Below are 15,011 nucleotides of genomic sequence, written 5' to 3'. Positions count from 1 at the left end.
CTTGAAAAGATCAACGACCGCAACACCACCACCCTCTTGGACAACCTCGCCAACCTCGGACTTAAACAACTGGTCACTTCCCCCACCCACATCGCAGGTCACACACTCGACCCCATTTTCACCTCCAGCAATCATGTCTCCTTCAGCCACACTACGGATCTCCTCTGGACTGACCACAGCTGCGTTCACTTCACCTACAACAAGCCGAAACCCATCAACCACCTCCAACCAACTCTGCAAAGAAACTGGAACAAAATCACCATCGACCAGATCTCCTCATCGCTCCTTCTAAACACCCCAGCCCACTCTTCTAACCCAGACCAAGCCGCCGCCAACCCCACCCTATGGTTATCCAACACCGCCGACACCTTAGCACCACTGAAAAAACGTCAAAGCAAACCTGGCAACAAGAAGGCCTCATGGTTCAACGATGATCTTAAGAAGTCCAAGAAACTCTGCCGCTCCCTTGAAAAGGCCTGGAAAAAAGACCCAACCACTAGCACCAAGGACGCCTTCAAAAACGCCACCCGCACTCACCACCAACTAATCCGAAAGGCCAAGAAAACAGCATTCAAGGATCGACTTGACAACAACGCCCACAACAGCAAGGAACTTTTCAACATCGTCAAGGAATTTTCCAATCCCTCGGCCAACTCCAACGACATCACCCCCTCTCAAGCCCTCTGCGACTCACTAGCCTCATTCTTCCACAACAAGATTGCAGACATCCACAACAGCTTCGACAACCAACCCGGAGACCAACCCACCCAACCATATGCTGAACACTCCCCCCCGTGAACACCCTTAACGACTGGAACCCAATCTCCACGGAGGACACCATCCGCCTGATGAACTCCATCCACTCAGGATCCCCCACAGACCCATGTCCTCACCACATCTTCAACAAAGCAGACTCCGTCATAGCACCGCACCTCCGAGACGTCATCAACTGCTCCTTCAACTCCGCCACCTTCCCGGAAAACTGGAAACATGCTGAACTCACCGCCCTTCTGAAAAAACCCACAGCGGACCCCACCGAACTCAAAAATTACCGCCCCATTTCGCTCCTTCCATTCCCGGCCAAAGTAATCGAGAAAGCTGTCAACAACCAGCTCGCCGCTTTCCTCGAAGCCAACAAATCCCTCGACTCCTCACAATCTGGCTTCCGAGCAAAACACAGCACTGAGACCGCCCTCATCGCAGCAACAGACGACATTCGAACTCTACTGGACAATGGAGACACAGTCGCCCTCATCCTCCTCGACCTCTCTGCAGCATTCGACACAGTCTGCCACAGCACCCTTTTACAACGCCTCAGTAACATCGGAATACAAGGAAAAGCACTTGAATGGATCACCTCGTTCCTCACCGGAAGAACCCAGAGAGTCCGCCTTCCACCATTCAAGTCCGAGGCCACTGAAGTCATCTGTGGCGTACCACAAGGATCCTCACTCAGCCCCACCCTCTTCAACGTATACATGAGCCCCCTCGCGGCCATCGCCCGCCAACACAACCTCAACATCATCTCTTACGCGGACGACACTCAACTAATCCTTTCTCTCACCAATGACCCCAGCACCTCCAAAACTAACCTACACGAAGGAATGAAAGAAGTTGCCGAATGGATGAAACACAGCCGTCTGAAACTGAACTCAGATAAAACAGAAGTCCTCATCTTAGGTACATCCCCCTCTGCATGGGACGACTCTTGGTGGCCGGAAGCCCTTGGAAAAGCACCCATCCCGACAGACCACGCACGGAACCTAGGCGTCATCCTGCATTCTTCACTCTCAATGAACAGACAAGTCAGCGCCGTATCCTCATCCTGCTTCAACATTCTTCGCATGCTCAAAAAAACATTTCGCTGGATCCCCACCGAAACCAGAAAAACAGTCACCCATGATCTGGTTACGAGCCGACTGGACTACGGAAACACCCTCTACGCAGGTACTACCGCTAAACTCCAAAAGAAACTCCAACGAATCCAAAACGCCTCAGCCAGGATCATATTAGACATCCCGCGCAACGAACACATCTCTGGTCACCTGAAAGACCTCCACTGGCTACCCGTCAATAAGAGAATCACTTTCCGACTGCTAACCCACGCACACAAATCACTCTACGACATCGGACCAGAATGCCTCAACTCACGACTGTCCTTCTACACGCCCTCCCGCCAACTACGTTCTTCCAGCCAAGCCCTCGCCACTGTACCTCGCATCAACAAGACCACCATGGGAGGCAGATCCTTCTCATACCTGGCTGCTAGAACATGGAACTCACTCCCCACTTACCTTCGCCTTACCCAGAACCACCTAGCATTCAGAACGCAACTTAAAACGTGGATATTTGACAAGTAATCCTCCTCCCCTTCCTAAGCGCCTTGAGACCCTCTGGGTATGTAGTGCGCTATATAAATTCTTTGACTTGACTTGACCTTTGACATTTTTGGGTTAGATTTAGGTATACTATATCTAAAGCAAAGGGTGATTACACCACTTTGCCCCCGCTGTCGTGCAGCCAGTTGTGTCAGATTTAGATGGCCAGCCAGGGGTGGCATAATACATGCTGCAGCCCCTGGTAGGCCCTGGGTACACCTATGCCCTGGGTACCTAAAGTACACTGTACAGGGACTGATAAGGTGACTCAGTATCCAATTAGATATGCACCTAAGGTACATGGAATCCATTTTACAGAGAGAGCAGTAGGCCTGGGGCCCTGAATAGCAGGGTCCCAGGTCAACTAAGTCGGAAAACCAGCAAAACACCAGGCAAAAAGTTGGGGGCAACCATAGTCAGGTATCCACCTTCCTACATAACCCCCCCCCCCCCCCCCCCCCCCCCCAAAAACGAAAGGAGATAAGGCTATCCTTGACCAGGTAAGCCTATTTTGCCTGAGTGGCCATATGAGCTGGTATATGCACTGGAATGGTTACACCCTATCTCATGGTCCACTAAGCAATCCCTCTCCCTAAGGGTATCTGAGGGTCTCCACCATAGGGAATCTCTACCTGTGGTGTGTTTTGGCAAAGTAAGAGGCTGGTGTGGGAATGGAGTACTGAAGTGAGACTCCACTAATGTTGGGCTCCACTTCCTCCAATCACTATCCACCATATGTGCCTTTCTTTCCAGGACTGAGTTGCTGTGAGCTCTCAGGGTCAACCTCTGGCTACCTAAAGCTGGAGGGTGAGTCCCTATGTTTGGCTTACTGGAGGGACAGGTCAGGTTTGGGGTTTTTAGGCCCCAGGTTTGGCTGTGCCCAACAGTGTCCATCTGTGGGAGGTCCCTAGCTAATTTTAAGGGGGATCCCTCAGAAGTTTGTTTTATTTTCACTGGGCTAGGGTTACTAGCTTTAGTGCCCTTAATCTGCTGATTGGGGAGTTCTTTTGGACAGGGGGCCCTTTGGGGTCCACCACTGACCTCCCTGACCTCCACAGCCCTGGGCTGACTGAGGCAGGGTAGAGAGGGGCAGGTTACCTGCTCCAGACTGGGTCCCACCTTGGAAGGGTCCACTGACATCGGGGGCTCTGCCAGGCTAGGCCTGACTACCTCTGGGGCAGTTCCTTCACAAGGGATCAGATCAGTTCCCTGAGGAGGCTGATCCTTTCCTAAAGTCTGGTGGGAGGGAGATTGCTCTTCCTTCTCAATGCTCTCTGTCTGAGTGGAGTGATCCATAGTTTCAGGCTTCACAACACTATTATCTGTCTGAGTTTGAGCTGTGGCCATCACAACTCCACCAACCTTTTCAGGAAGGGACTAAGTTTTGGTATGGGCTGTGACCATCACAGCCTTGCCAACCTGTTCAGAAAAAGGGATCTTTCTGGGATAGGGCTGTGACTGGCCCTCCTGATCTGTTCAGGGAGGACATCTTGGACTGGGGCTGTGGCTATCACTGCCCCACTAACCTTACCATGGAGGTTTACCATTTTAAAATGGGTTTCTTGTTCTACATCAGCCCAGGCTGAGATCTCTAAATCATTCCCCAGTAGGCAATCTACAGGCAAGTTTGGTGACACTGCCACTCTTGTGGCCAGTGACACCTCCCCAGCTGAGATTGACCACTGCTATGGGATGATCTCTCTGCACTCCATCAATGTTGGTTACCTGGTTTGTGGCTCCAGGTATAAGTTGCCTTGAGGGTGTAGGAGAGTAGGGTCTGCAATCCTATGATCACCCCAGATTTTTGCTTTTTGCTTCACTGGTTTACGACTTCTCTGGCTGTGGGCCTGCTAATCAGACCCACAGCCTTGCTGTTCTCTCACTAAATTGACACGTGCACCTTAGGTGCATTTACCAATTGGTACTGGGCCACCTTATCAGACCCTGTAACTCAGGGCATAGGTGTACCCAGGGCCTACCAGGGGCTGCAGCATGTATTATGCCACCCCTGGCTGGCCATCTAAATCTGACACAACTGGCTGCACGACAGCTGGGGCAAAGTGGTGTAATCACCCGTTGCTGTAGATATGGTATACCTATATCTATCCCTAAAATGGACACTCGTATTCCTATCAGTCACTCCTATGGCAGGCCTTGACAATCCTGAAGGCAGAGTGCTTGGAATCGTGTGAGATGGTGCTCTGGCATGAGCTGAGCCCGTTTGCAGCTTGCGGAACCAAGTCCTAATAGCTGTTCCATGATGACGCATACCATATACTCTTAAGTGCATTATAATCCTCACGGTTATATGCCAACTCTGATATCGCTTTATCAAAACATGTCGAGGTGGTGTCATACGAATTGGAATAGTAACCCCTCGCCAATTCTGGCGACGGGGTTAGCATTCCACCCTTCTAGAGGGACACGACATGTATGTAACAGTGAACCCAGATTAAAGTTAACTCGAGCCTCAGCATCACAAAATGGATGCTGTCTTCCCTGGACCGAAACAAGCTTTAGAGGACCGGTTTCTGGCATTCCAGCCGCCTTCAGCCCGGCTTGCTTGAATCCAGTGGCAAAGTAAGCAAGGGACTCACGTCTGAGCATACCCTGCCACCTTATGGCGGCCAAAAGCGGTACAAAACCGGTCCTCGGAAGCTTGTTTCCAGTCCAGGGAAGACATGGCTTGGCAGTTCGGGCTGGACTGTTCCCTTGAGGCACAGGGTCAGACTGATTTGCATATAGCCATGTCTGAACTGGGGTGGCAGAGTGGGCTAAAGAACGGTGATGGATTAAACCCAGATCCTTTGACTGGGTGTGAGTGTTTGATTGATTCAGATGCTCCGTCCATCACCACCCCCTTTTGTATTGCTTTTGGCCGCCATAAGTGTGGCAGGGTATGCTCAGACGTGAGTCCCTTGCTCACTTTGCCCCTGGATTCAAGCAAGCCGGGCTGAAGACCGCTGGAATGTCAGAAACCAGTTCCTCGAAAGCTTGTTTCCAGTCCAGGGAAGACATGGCTTGGCAGTTCGGGCTGGGCTGTTCCCATGAGGCACAGGGTCAGACTGATTTGCATATAGCCATGTCTGAACTGGGGTGGCAGAGTGGGCTAAAGAACGGTGATGGATTAAACCCAGATCCTTTGACTGGGTGTGAGTGTTTGATTGATTCAGATGCTCCGTCCATCACCACCCCCTTTTGTACAACTTCTAAAAGTGGCATTTCTAAAATACTGATAATAAATCTGTGCACACCACCATTACACAGCATTTATTATTACTTTTCCAAACATACCAAACTTGACCACGCTGCTCCTCTCATATCAGGAATTAACATTGAAACACTTATCAGGTAATCCTCAATGCATTCCTATGAGATGGCAGCCTCACAGCAGTGAGAAACAAAAATGGCTGTTCGTCACTAATAGGACATGTCACACACTTAAAGAACATTTCCTACCTTTTACCTACATTGCACCCTGGCCAAAGGGCTAGCTAGGGCCTACCTTATGGGTGACTGACATGCAGTAAAAGGGAGGGGGATCACAGACGTGACAACAAGTTTGCGTGCCACATCACATCGGCAGTAAACTGCGCGCACAGGCCCTGCGATGGCAGAGGCCTGAGACATGTTTGAAAGGCTAATCTGGTGGGTGGCGCAAGCAGCGTTGCAAGCCCACCAGTAGCATTGAATTTACTGTCACTGGGTATGCTAGATACCACTTTACTGGGGACTGATAGATGCATTAAATATGCCAAACAAGTGTAGGCCAATCTTACCATGTTTTTTTTCGATAACTGTTTATTAAGATGAAAACAGACATCGGAAAGACATTGTGCAGTTATGAATATTTGAGTTACAATGAGTAGCAAGTCAGCCGAGCAAAACAGAGCATCGCTACTCCCCCCTCCCTCCTTTATCAAGAATTAGACCCCTTCACACATGACCCATTCGTCTCAACGTTCATCATCAGATTCTTCATCTGAGCTATCATCATCAGATTCAGGTAAAGGATCACAGAATCTCCCCTGTAAGTATTCCAGGCAGTCCATATTTTAGTCCATTTTCGGGGGCATTTGCGATTAACATATACAGTTCTTTCAGTGACCATGGTAATGTCCATGTCCCTGCACCAAGCCTCCAATGAGGGCAAATCCGCTGACCCCCATTTCTACACCACATTGCGTTTAGCCACCATGATGAGAGCGTCGCCCACATTTGCCCATATCTCGTTAAGTCGTTGGGTTCCCAAACATTGAGGAGGTCTCTTCGATGTTCAGGCAACATGGAAACGTTTAGAGTCTGTGAAACTGTACGGAGGATCTTGCGCCAGAAGTCAGTTAATACCGGACAATCCCAGATCGTATGAAAAAAGGAGCCCTCACTACCACATCCCCTTAGGCAAAACGGATGCTGTGCTCTTCCTATTTTGTGAAGCGTGTGTCGAGTGAGATATGAGCCATGAAGGACTTTAAGCTGGATAAGCCGCAATCGGGCCGGGATTCCCACCTCTCTAGGTGATGCCAGCGCCGCTTGCCATTCCGTCTCGTCCATAGCTCCTACCTCAGCCACCCATTTTTCCTTCAGTGCTGTTGTGAAGTCTGGTTGGTTATTAATCAACTTACGGTACGTGAACGAAATGGCACGTTTTGGCAAATAATCTGTTAGTAATCTATCCTCCAAGGGAGAGGATTCAGGTATGTCTGCATTCTGCGGAAGTGCCGTGAGTAGTGCATGTCTAATTTGTATGTAACGGAATGTCTCCGTAGGTGCCAGCTCGTATTGCCTTTGCAGGTGATCAAAAGGGATGACCGTGCCCTTATCCCATAAGTCGCCAACTAGGGAGATTCCTATGTTGTCCCATTGTGCTAAGCCTCTGGTGTTCCGAAGTGATCCTAGCTGTTTCGTGTCCCAAAGGGGTGTGAGTTTTGTGATGGTCCCCTTCCACCCCAAGTGTGCCTGTGCTGTATGCCATATCATGACTGTGTGTTTAGTCTGCCCTTCCAGCTTCGCCGCCCGTTGATTACTATATATAGGCCCGCTAACATACTGTTTGTTCCCAGCTGTGCCCTGTCCGCCTTGTAGGCGGGGTCAGTGTGTGGGGTATGTACCCATTGGTTTATGATTTTGAGGTGCGCCGCCCAGTAGTAAAATCGTATGTTAGGGAGTGCTATGCCGCCGTCATACCAGTCACTGTGTAGTTTGACTTGCACAATGCGTGCAGGCTTATTACACCAGGGAAGTATGGATGCCAGTGCCGGTATCTGCTGAAAGTATCGCTGATGTACTGGAAACGGCGTGTTTTCAAGCGCATATAAAAAACGGGGTAATGCCATCATTTTGAATAACGCAGCCTTGCCAAGCATCGAAAAGGGTAGTGATTCCCAGTGCGACACGTCCCTACGCAGCCGTTCCAGAGGGGGCGCCAGATTTTTGGAGAAGAAGGCAGCCGGGTCCGTCGTTATATGTATATCCAGGTATTTAAATGATTCCTGTGATATTTGCAACGGGCAGTGGGGGGGGGGGGAGCAGGGGTTCCGGCCCCTTAAGTAAATACAGTACTGACTTTGCCCAGTTAATGGTGTAGCCCGAAACTGCTCCAAAGGCAGCACAGATCTCGAAGAGGGTCGGCAGAGCGCTCGTCGGATCCGTTAGGTACACCAGGATATCGTCTGCATACAGGGATACTCGGTCCTCCCAGCCTTCTGTCATGTTATACCGCATAGAAGAGGAGTTGTTCTAAGGCATGTCGCCTAGGGTTCCAACACCAGGGCAAATATAAGCGGCGACAGAGGGCATCCCTGTCGAGTCCCTCTCGCCAGTTGCACAGCGCCCGAGAGTCGGCCGTTCGCCGTAATACATGCCACCGGATCCGTGTAATGGAGCCGGATCCAGGCACAGATCCTTGGACCGAAGCCCAGGCGTGGGAGAACCGCGAAGAGGTAGTTCCAGTCCACCATGTCAAAGGCCATTTTGGCGTCTAAGGAGAGGACAGCCGATGGCTCCGACAGGACATGTTTACGTTCCAATGCACTTTGTAGGCGCCGAAGATTAAGCGCCGTGTTCCTATTAGGCATAAAGCCGGACTGGTCCGGGTGTATCAATTCGGGCAGATGTACTTGCAGCCTGTAACTTTAGCTAACATTGTGGATTCCGCATTGAGTAGTGATATGGGACTGTATGATTGGCAGTCGTTGTACATGTTAAGCAAATGGGGGTAGAGAGTGTCCGCCATGACCTTGTAGAGCTCCAGCGGGATCCCGTTGGGGCCCAGAGCCTTTCCGGATTGTAGTGATTGTATCGCTGCGAATATTTCAGCAATCGTGAGGTCTGCGTTGAGCTTTATGGACGCTTTCGGCGCAAGGCGAGGCAGTTCCATGCTACACAAAAAAATGTAAGCCTCTGCTGTCAGTGCGCTGTATATACGGTTCGGAAATGGTCGGCCAATACACCTACTATTTCCCCCGGGTCTGTTGTAAGACCTCCCTCTGTTGTTCTGAGCTGCGCTATAGTTCGAGCGTCCCTGTCTCTCCTGTTGAGCCAGGCCAGGAGCTTCCCCGCTTTATCACCCACTTCATAAATTTTGTGTTTGGTAGCTGCTAGAGCGGTCAATGTATCTTGTTGGAGGTGTTCTCTGTATTGTTGTTGTTTGAGATGAAGAGTATGGGCCATTTCAGGTGTAGGATTAGTGGTGTAGTCCGTGTCTGCTGCCTGCAGTTCTTGTTCTAGTGTCGAAAGATCTCGATGTTTTGTGCGTTTGTAGCCAGTGATGGATGCAATTGCCTGTCCCCGGAGAACCGTTTTATAGGCCTCCCACAGTATGGCTGGTGAACTGACTGAGGTCATGTTTTCATTAAAGAAGTGTTTTGTGGTCTTGAGGAGTTCCTTTATTATCTGCGGGATTTGCAGGTATCCTGGGTAGATTGTGTAAAGTTGTGTGTGGGACATGTGGTGTGCGGAGTATGTGAAGACTATTGGGGAGTGGTCAGAGATCCCTCTGGGCCCTATGGTGATGTGGTCTACGCAGGAGAGACTGGATGTTGTGGCCAGGACGTAATCTATCCTAGACATGCTGTTGTGCGCTGCGGAGTGAAAGGTGTATTGTTTTTTTATAGGGTGTTTATGTCACCATACATCTACCAACCCCAGTGCTTCACTAAAGCTCTAAGTGGGAGAACTCGGCCGATGGGGCCCTCTCCGGGTGTCTATCCATGCCTGGGTCCATTGTGGTATTAAAGTATCCACCAATGAGGATATCTCCGTCGGGCAGAGATAACAGAAATTCACAGAGCGCCGGGAGCGCCATCTTTTGTAGCGCCGGGGGGACATACACCGAGACCACATTGATCAATCTGCCCTCCCACTGCCCGTGTATTGCCGCAAACCTGCCCTGATCATCGTGGGGAGTTCTTTCGCAGTAAAATACCCGTACCCCTGGATCCGCTGGTTAATTCAGAGTGGACCACCATTTGGAAACCCCATCTGTCCATTGCTCTACATGCTGGACCCATGAGGAGGGTCTCCTGTAAAAACACCAGTGTAGGGTTTTGACGTTTCAGGGCTCGTAACACCAGGCCTCTCTTAATTCTATCCCCCAACCCGTGGACGTTCCATGTGAGTAATGTGAGCGGCGGCACAGGGACTGTGCGGTCCTCTATCCGGGTACTAGTGTGTGGTGTGATCGTCGCCATCAAAGTGTGGGATGTCTTTTGGATAGTACGATTCACAGTGTCATGCAAAGATCTGACCTGCGTCAAAAACCACCCTACAAGGTCCGTTCCGATGTAAACTGAATACAACATATAAAAATTCTGAGCTTCCCACTCCCAAAAAACACCCCCCTCCCTGCCTCCCTGCCTGACGGACTTTGAACTGCCCGCCACCCCAACATAGCAGAGTGCTTCAACCCAACCCACAACAGTGTACTTGTGTGAGGGGGTACGAAGTCCAGCGTGAATGTGACCCCTCCCGATCAGCCGGGCTCGCCTTTGTCCAGTGTCCAGAGCCGGCTAGTCAAAACAAAGCTGTCGGGTATTAAACAGGAGATTAAATTGCCATGTGCAGTCCTCGGGTTCAGTTCAGCCACTACCAAGGTCGTCCGCGCCCACTCTCTGCACGTTGTCTTGCTCTGGCGTGAAGAGGTCCTGACTATCACCTCCCTCGTCGTCGGTCCGCAACGCAACAGCCGCGGTCCGCCAGAGGAGCCAGCCGAAGAGTCCAGTATCTGCACTGCGGGCCTTTATGTGCCTGTCCTAGTCCGGTTGTGGGAAGAGCAGGGGGGAGGAGGGGGTTGAGCCGTTAAGTCCGGCGTGGTGCAAACCCCTAGGCAGTGACAACGTCTTCCTCCAGGTCTCGTAGCCTGGTGTGAGCCTCGCAACACAGGCCTCAGTCGCTCCCCCCAATCTCTACTCCTCAGCCCCCGGCACCTGGGCCCCCCGTCCTGACCCCTTCACAGCAGGCCGTCTTTAGCTGCAGCGCACCCGGCCGCCCACAAGGTCTTCCCCTTGGTGGGCAGGCGCCGGGCTCCCTCACCTCCGTTCCTTTTCCGGCGACCGTTGGCGCTCACCCGGGGACGCGGGCGACTCAAGACCCCGGCTTCCTCCGCAGCAGCAGGCCACTGCTACGCAGACGTGTCTGACTTCGGCTCTGGGTGTCGGATTAAGACCGGAGACAGGGCATCCGTCGCCAATCGGTCACTGGGCACTGTGGGAGCCTCGGCCTCTCCGAGATAAGGCAGGATAAGTGGTCGGATTTATTGGAAGGGGCTCTTCACCGCCGGAGCTCACTCAGCACGCAGCCATCTTGTCGGCTGCTAGCCCAATCTTACCATGTTTACCACAGAAAGCGCACACACGTTATACTGGACAGCAGTGCGAAAGTGCCCAGAGTCCTAAAACTACCAACACCATGTCAGAAAAAAAACTAGGAGGAAGGCAGAAAGTTCAGGGATCACCCTGCAAAAAAAGGCCAAGACCAACCGAGTCTCACTAGATTCAGGAGTTTCTGAAGCTGAGTAACTTGTTCAATTTGAGTGCTCATTGGTGTTGCAACTCTGTCACTTCCAAAGTGGAAAAGTGTTGACGCATAGTCTCATGGTGCCACCTACTAGTGAGCTGGATTGCTGCTTCTTTGTTTTCCGGATTTAGTATGGAGCCTCTGAGAAATTCACAGGATCTGGGGTTAGAGTATCCACCAGAAAAAGCTTTACTGAAGGTAAGTGACTTGTTATTTTGTGAGCATCATCCATTGGCATTTTTATTTGACCTGTTGGTTTCTGTGTGTCATTAAGTAGTGGTTTCTGTAGAGATCAAAGATGTGTTCCTGATTTTTGTCTTTTAGTTTCTGTTAATTTACATGCTTCTTTTGTCCCTTTCAGGAAGTGTGCAAAGATAGCTGCTCATTATGGATTTAGTGACGTATTTGATAATCTCATAATTTCCCTATGCAAATTTACTGCTCTCAGCAGTGAGGTAAGTTCGTATTGCTTTCCAGGAAATATGTGTTATAAAAATGCAAACCAACAAAAAGATCCATTAACTGTTTGCTCACAAAGACATTAATCCACACAATGTGATATGAAGACCTTCTCATTACTGTTAAAAAGACAAATTCCCTAGGTTGCATTTTTCCTCGTGAGTAAAAGAAAAAAGTAATTCTGTTTTCACAGCAAACTTCAAATATTATGTATAATCCTAAAATACACTCCGTGTATATCACTGAAGTGATTATTTCCACGAAACTTGAGCGTGAAAACTTTTGTAACTAAACAGTCCTTGTTTCTTAATATTTGTCAGTTTCATAGTTTTGGGTTTTAACTGTTTATTAGATTTATTTGATGAATCTATTCTGATATCTTGAATGTAATTAAAGTCCCCTCCTATGACTAAGGATCCTTCTGATAGAACCAATAAATCATAAATTTGTTGCAATGCCTTGGTGCCAGCAAAAACAGGGCCATGGTAGTTCAACAAGTTAAGGACAACATCTGCAATCTTGACCTTGACAATTTAGGAGTGTTGGTCTTGAAATGGCTCTCCTGCACAAATATTTTCTTGGGGGAGAAGGACAACAACCAATTCCACTGAGGGCCCACTTTCCGATTATTCCACAATCCATTCGCATTACATGTAAACATCCTAATATTCTGGACCATCAGCTGCATAAAAAAATGGATCTCACACCAACTTTTTCTCTATTATTCTCATACTCCTCTTTTTTTATTCTAGGCTTTACTAACTTTCTAGAGTTAGGCTTTTCAAATTGGAAGTGAAATACTTTTCTCCTCTCCTACTCCTTGTTCTCTGCACACAACCCCCCCCCCCCAACCCCTACTCCCCCTCCCCTTTCCCTCTGCCCCCTCACTTACTTCCCATGAGACAGGGGATCCCCACCTTGTTTTATTCTAGGCTTTACTAACTTTCTAGAGTTAGGCTTTTCAAATTGGAAGTGAAATACTTTTCTTCTCTCCTACTCCTTGTTCTCTGCACACAACCCCCCCACCCCTACTCCCCCTCCCCTTTCCCTCTGCCCCCTCACTTACTTCCCATGAGACAGGGGATCCCCACATTGCTGCCTCACTCATCCTCTCAACCAAGAGGTGCCATGGAATAGCATCTAGTGCCCACCCATCCATATCTCCCCACAAACCCTCTCCCAAGTGCATACAAGCCATATCCTTCATTGAGTCACTTCCTTACACCTTTAAATGTTGATTGATTTTAAAAAGGCATGCACTTCTTCCACTGACACAAACAAATGTAATTGATCTTTCCGAAGAACTTCAAACTTATCAGATTGAAACACGGAAACCTGACCTCCAAAAAGTCTAAACTAATGAATCAGCCTTTGAAAGGCCCTTAGGTGCTGTGCCGTGGCCACTGATAATTCAGAAAAACGTTCACATTAGCATTATTAAAGGCAGTAAAAGACTTTTGCTGAATTACTCTATTCAATATTTGTTCTTTGATGGTCAAGTCTCAGAAATTTACTAAAATTGTCAGTGGATATTTGACATCCGCAGCTGCCTGAGCAGGAACTCTATGTACCTTCAAAATCATTGTCATCAGGGGTTTATGACAAAATATACTTCTTAAACAATGAATTAATTAGTTGAGGAACAGTCTGGATAACCTTCCTCCGGAAATCCGGTAAATCTCAGATTTGAGCGCCAGAATTGATTATCCATAGCCTTCAATTTGGTCTCTTACTGGCGCACTTTACTTTGCCCCGGAAAAATGTTTTTCTCATATTGCGACAATTTATCCTCTATATCCGATATTTTTTGTTCTGCTTCTTGTAGACCTGGAATACTCAAAATACAGCCCAAGGGGTGCACGCAGCTCTCCTGACCTTTAATTGCGGCCCCCTGATTAACAGCAACACTGTGCTGCTGTTAACTTGACAAAGCTGGAACTTTAAGAAAGCATTGAAACATGCATTCTTTATTTACACATTAACTAAGTGGCCTAGCCAAATTATCTTTAGGAACACCTTTAGTTCTAAAGACATCTTGCACTAAACATGTAAAAGAAAACGTGATAAACTCCTTACTTTAAAAAAAAGTACATTTTATTAACATGCATGAGTGTTTTACCTTATTAGATCATATTATCTCAATGCATTGAGAGGAATTCATTAGAATTGATAGTTTTCAAACATAATCATGGAAGCATTCATGCCCCTCCCATTCTGAAAACAAGGCCATTAGTGAAACAAGAAGCAACTCATTTGTCAGGTGCACCTTTTGTGTAGCCTTGGTTGTTAAATAGTTGGAATAACATTATAGTTTATTAAATAAAACAAATACAAATAATTAATTACAAGAAATATAATAAATAAATACAATAAATTAAATACATTTTTGTATAGCACATATCCTGGATTTGTGTCTTTCAAGACGCTCTCCAGTGTTGTAATGAAGAAAAAAAGGCAAAGTGAAATTAAGCAATTGTTAAGAATCACACAGTTTGGTCAAACAGTGAAGCCAGGACTGATGCCAGGTTTTCGGGTTTCACATTTTGCAAATCAGCCACCAGATGAGTATCTCTTTCCTGCTCAAGTTTTAGATTAAATATTTATTTATTTTAAACATTTATAAAGCGCAGCATATACCCGTGGGTGTCTTGGCACTGTGACTTAAGCTAGCAGTCTCTGGTTAATCACGGTATCTACCTTAGGGGGTGTTTGTGCTGAACGGTTATTGGTCAAATAGCCACGTTTTTACAAGTTTTCTGAATTGAAGTAATGAGGGTGCCGATTTTAGTTCCATTGGAAGCATGTTCCAAAGTTTGGCTGCGGAATTATTGAAGCATCGGTCGCCCCATTTAACAGTCCTGGTTCGTGGCACTACCAGAAGAAGTCTCTGTTCTGATCGAAGAGATCTTTTCGGGAGGTAGTGGCATAGTTTCTGTTTAAGAAATATCTGAAAGAAACACATAGTGATAGATTACTTACCTTAGAATTACCCCCAAGCATCATACTGGATCCGGACAGTTTCAGTCAGCAGTACCCCTGCGCGTCAGAAGGTGACGTCGAGCGGCTCAGCGGCCGTCGTCAGCGTCATGGTCGCCGAGATAACGTAGCGGCAGCCTTCATTCCCTGCGGGACAGACTGGGGGGTCCTCACCCTGTACTG

The 15,011-nt window shown here is 48.4% G+C and overlaps 1 protein-coding gene across 6 annotated transcripts in view; it reads left to right on the top strand.

Moving 5' to 3' along the window:
• Window positions 1–15,011, top strand: part of GBF1 (golgi brefeldin A resistant guanine nucleotide exchange factor 1) — a 2,509,897-nt gene that overhangs the window by 1,413,240 nt on the left and 1,081,646 nt on the right. For all 6 annotated transcript variants that reach the window (XM_086922141.1, XM_086922138.1, XM_086922142.1 and 3 more), the window contains exon 23: window positions 11,755–11,848. In XM_086922141.1, coding sequence (XP_086778267.1) covers window positions 11,755–11,848 — 94 coding nt within the window. The remainder of the gene's footprint in view (window positions 1–11,754; window positions 11,849–15,011) is intronic.

The sequence above is a fragment of the Lissotriton vulgaris genome, chromosome 5, assembly GCF_964263255.1.
Source record: "Lissotriton vulgaris chromosome 5, aLisVul1.2, whole genome shotgun sequence".
Classification (NCBI taxonomy): domain Eukaryota; kingdom Metazoa; phylum Chordata; class Amphibia; order Caudata; family Salamandridae; genus Lissotriton; species Lissotriton vulgaris.
The sequence above is the reverse complement of the archived record's forward strand: the minus strand, read 5'-3'. Positions and strand labels throughout refer to the sequence as shown.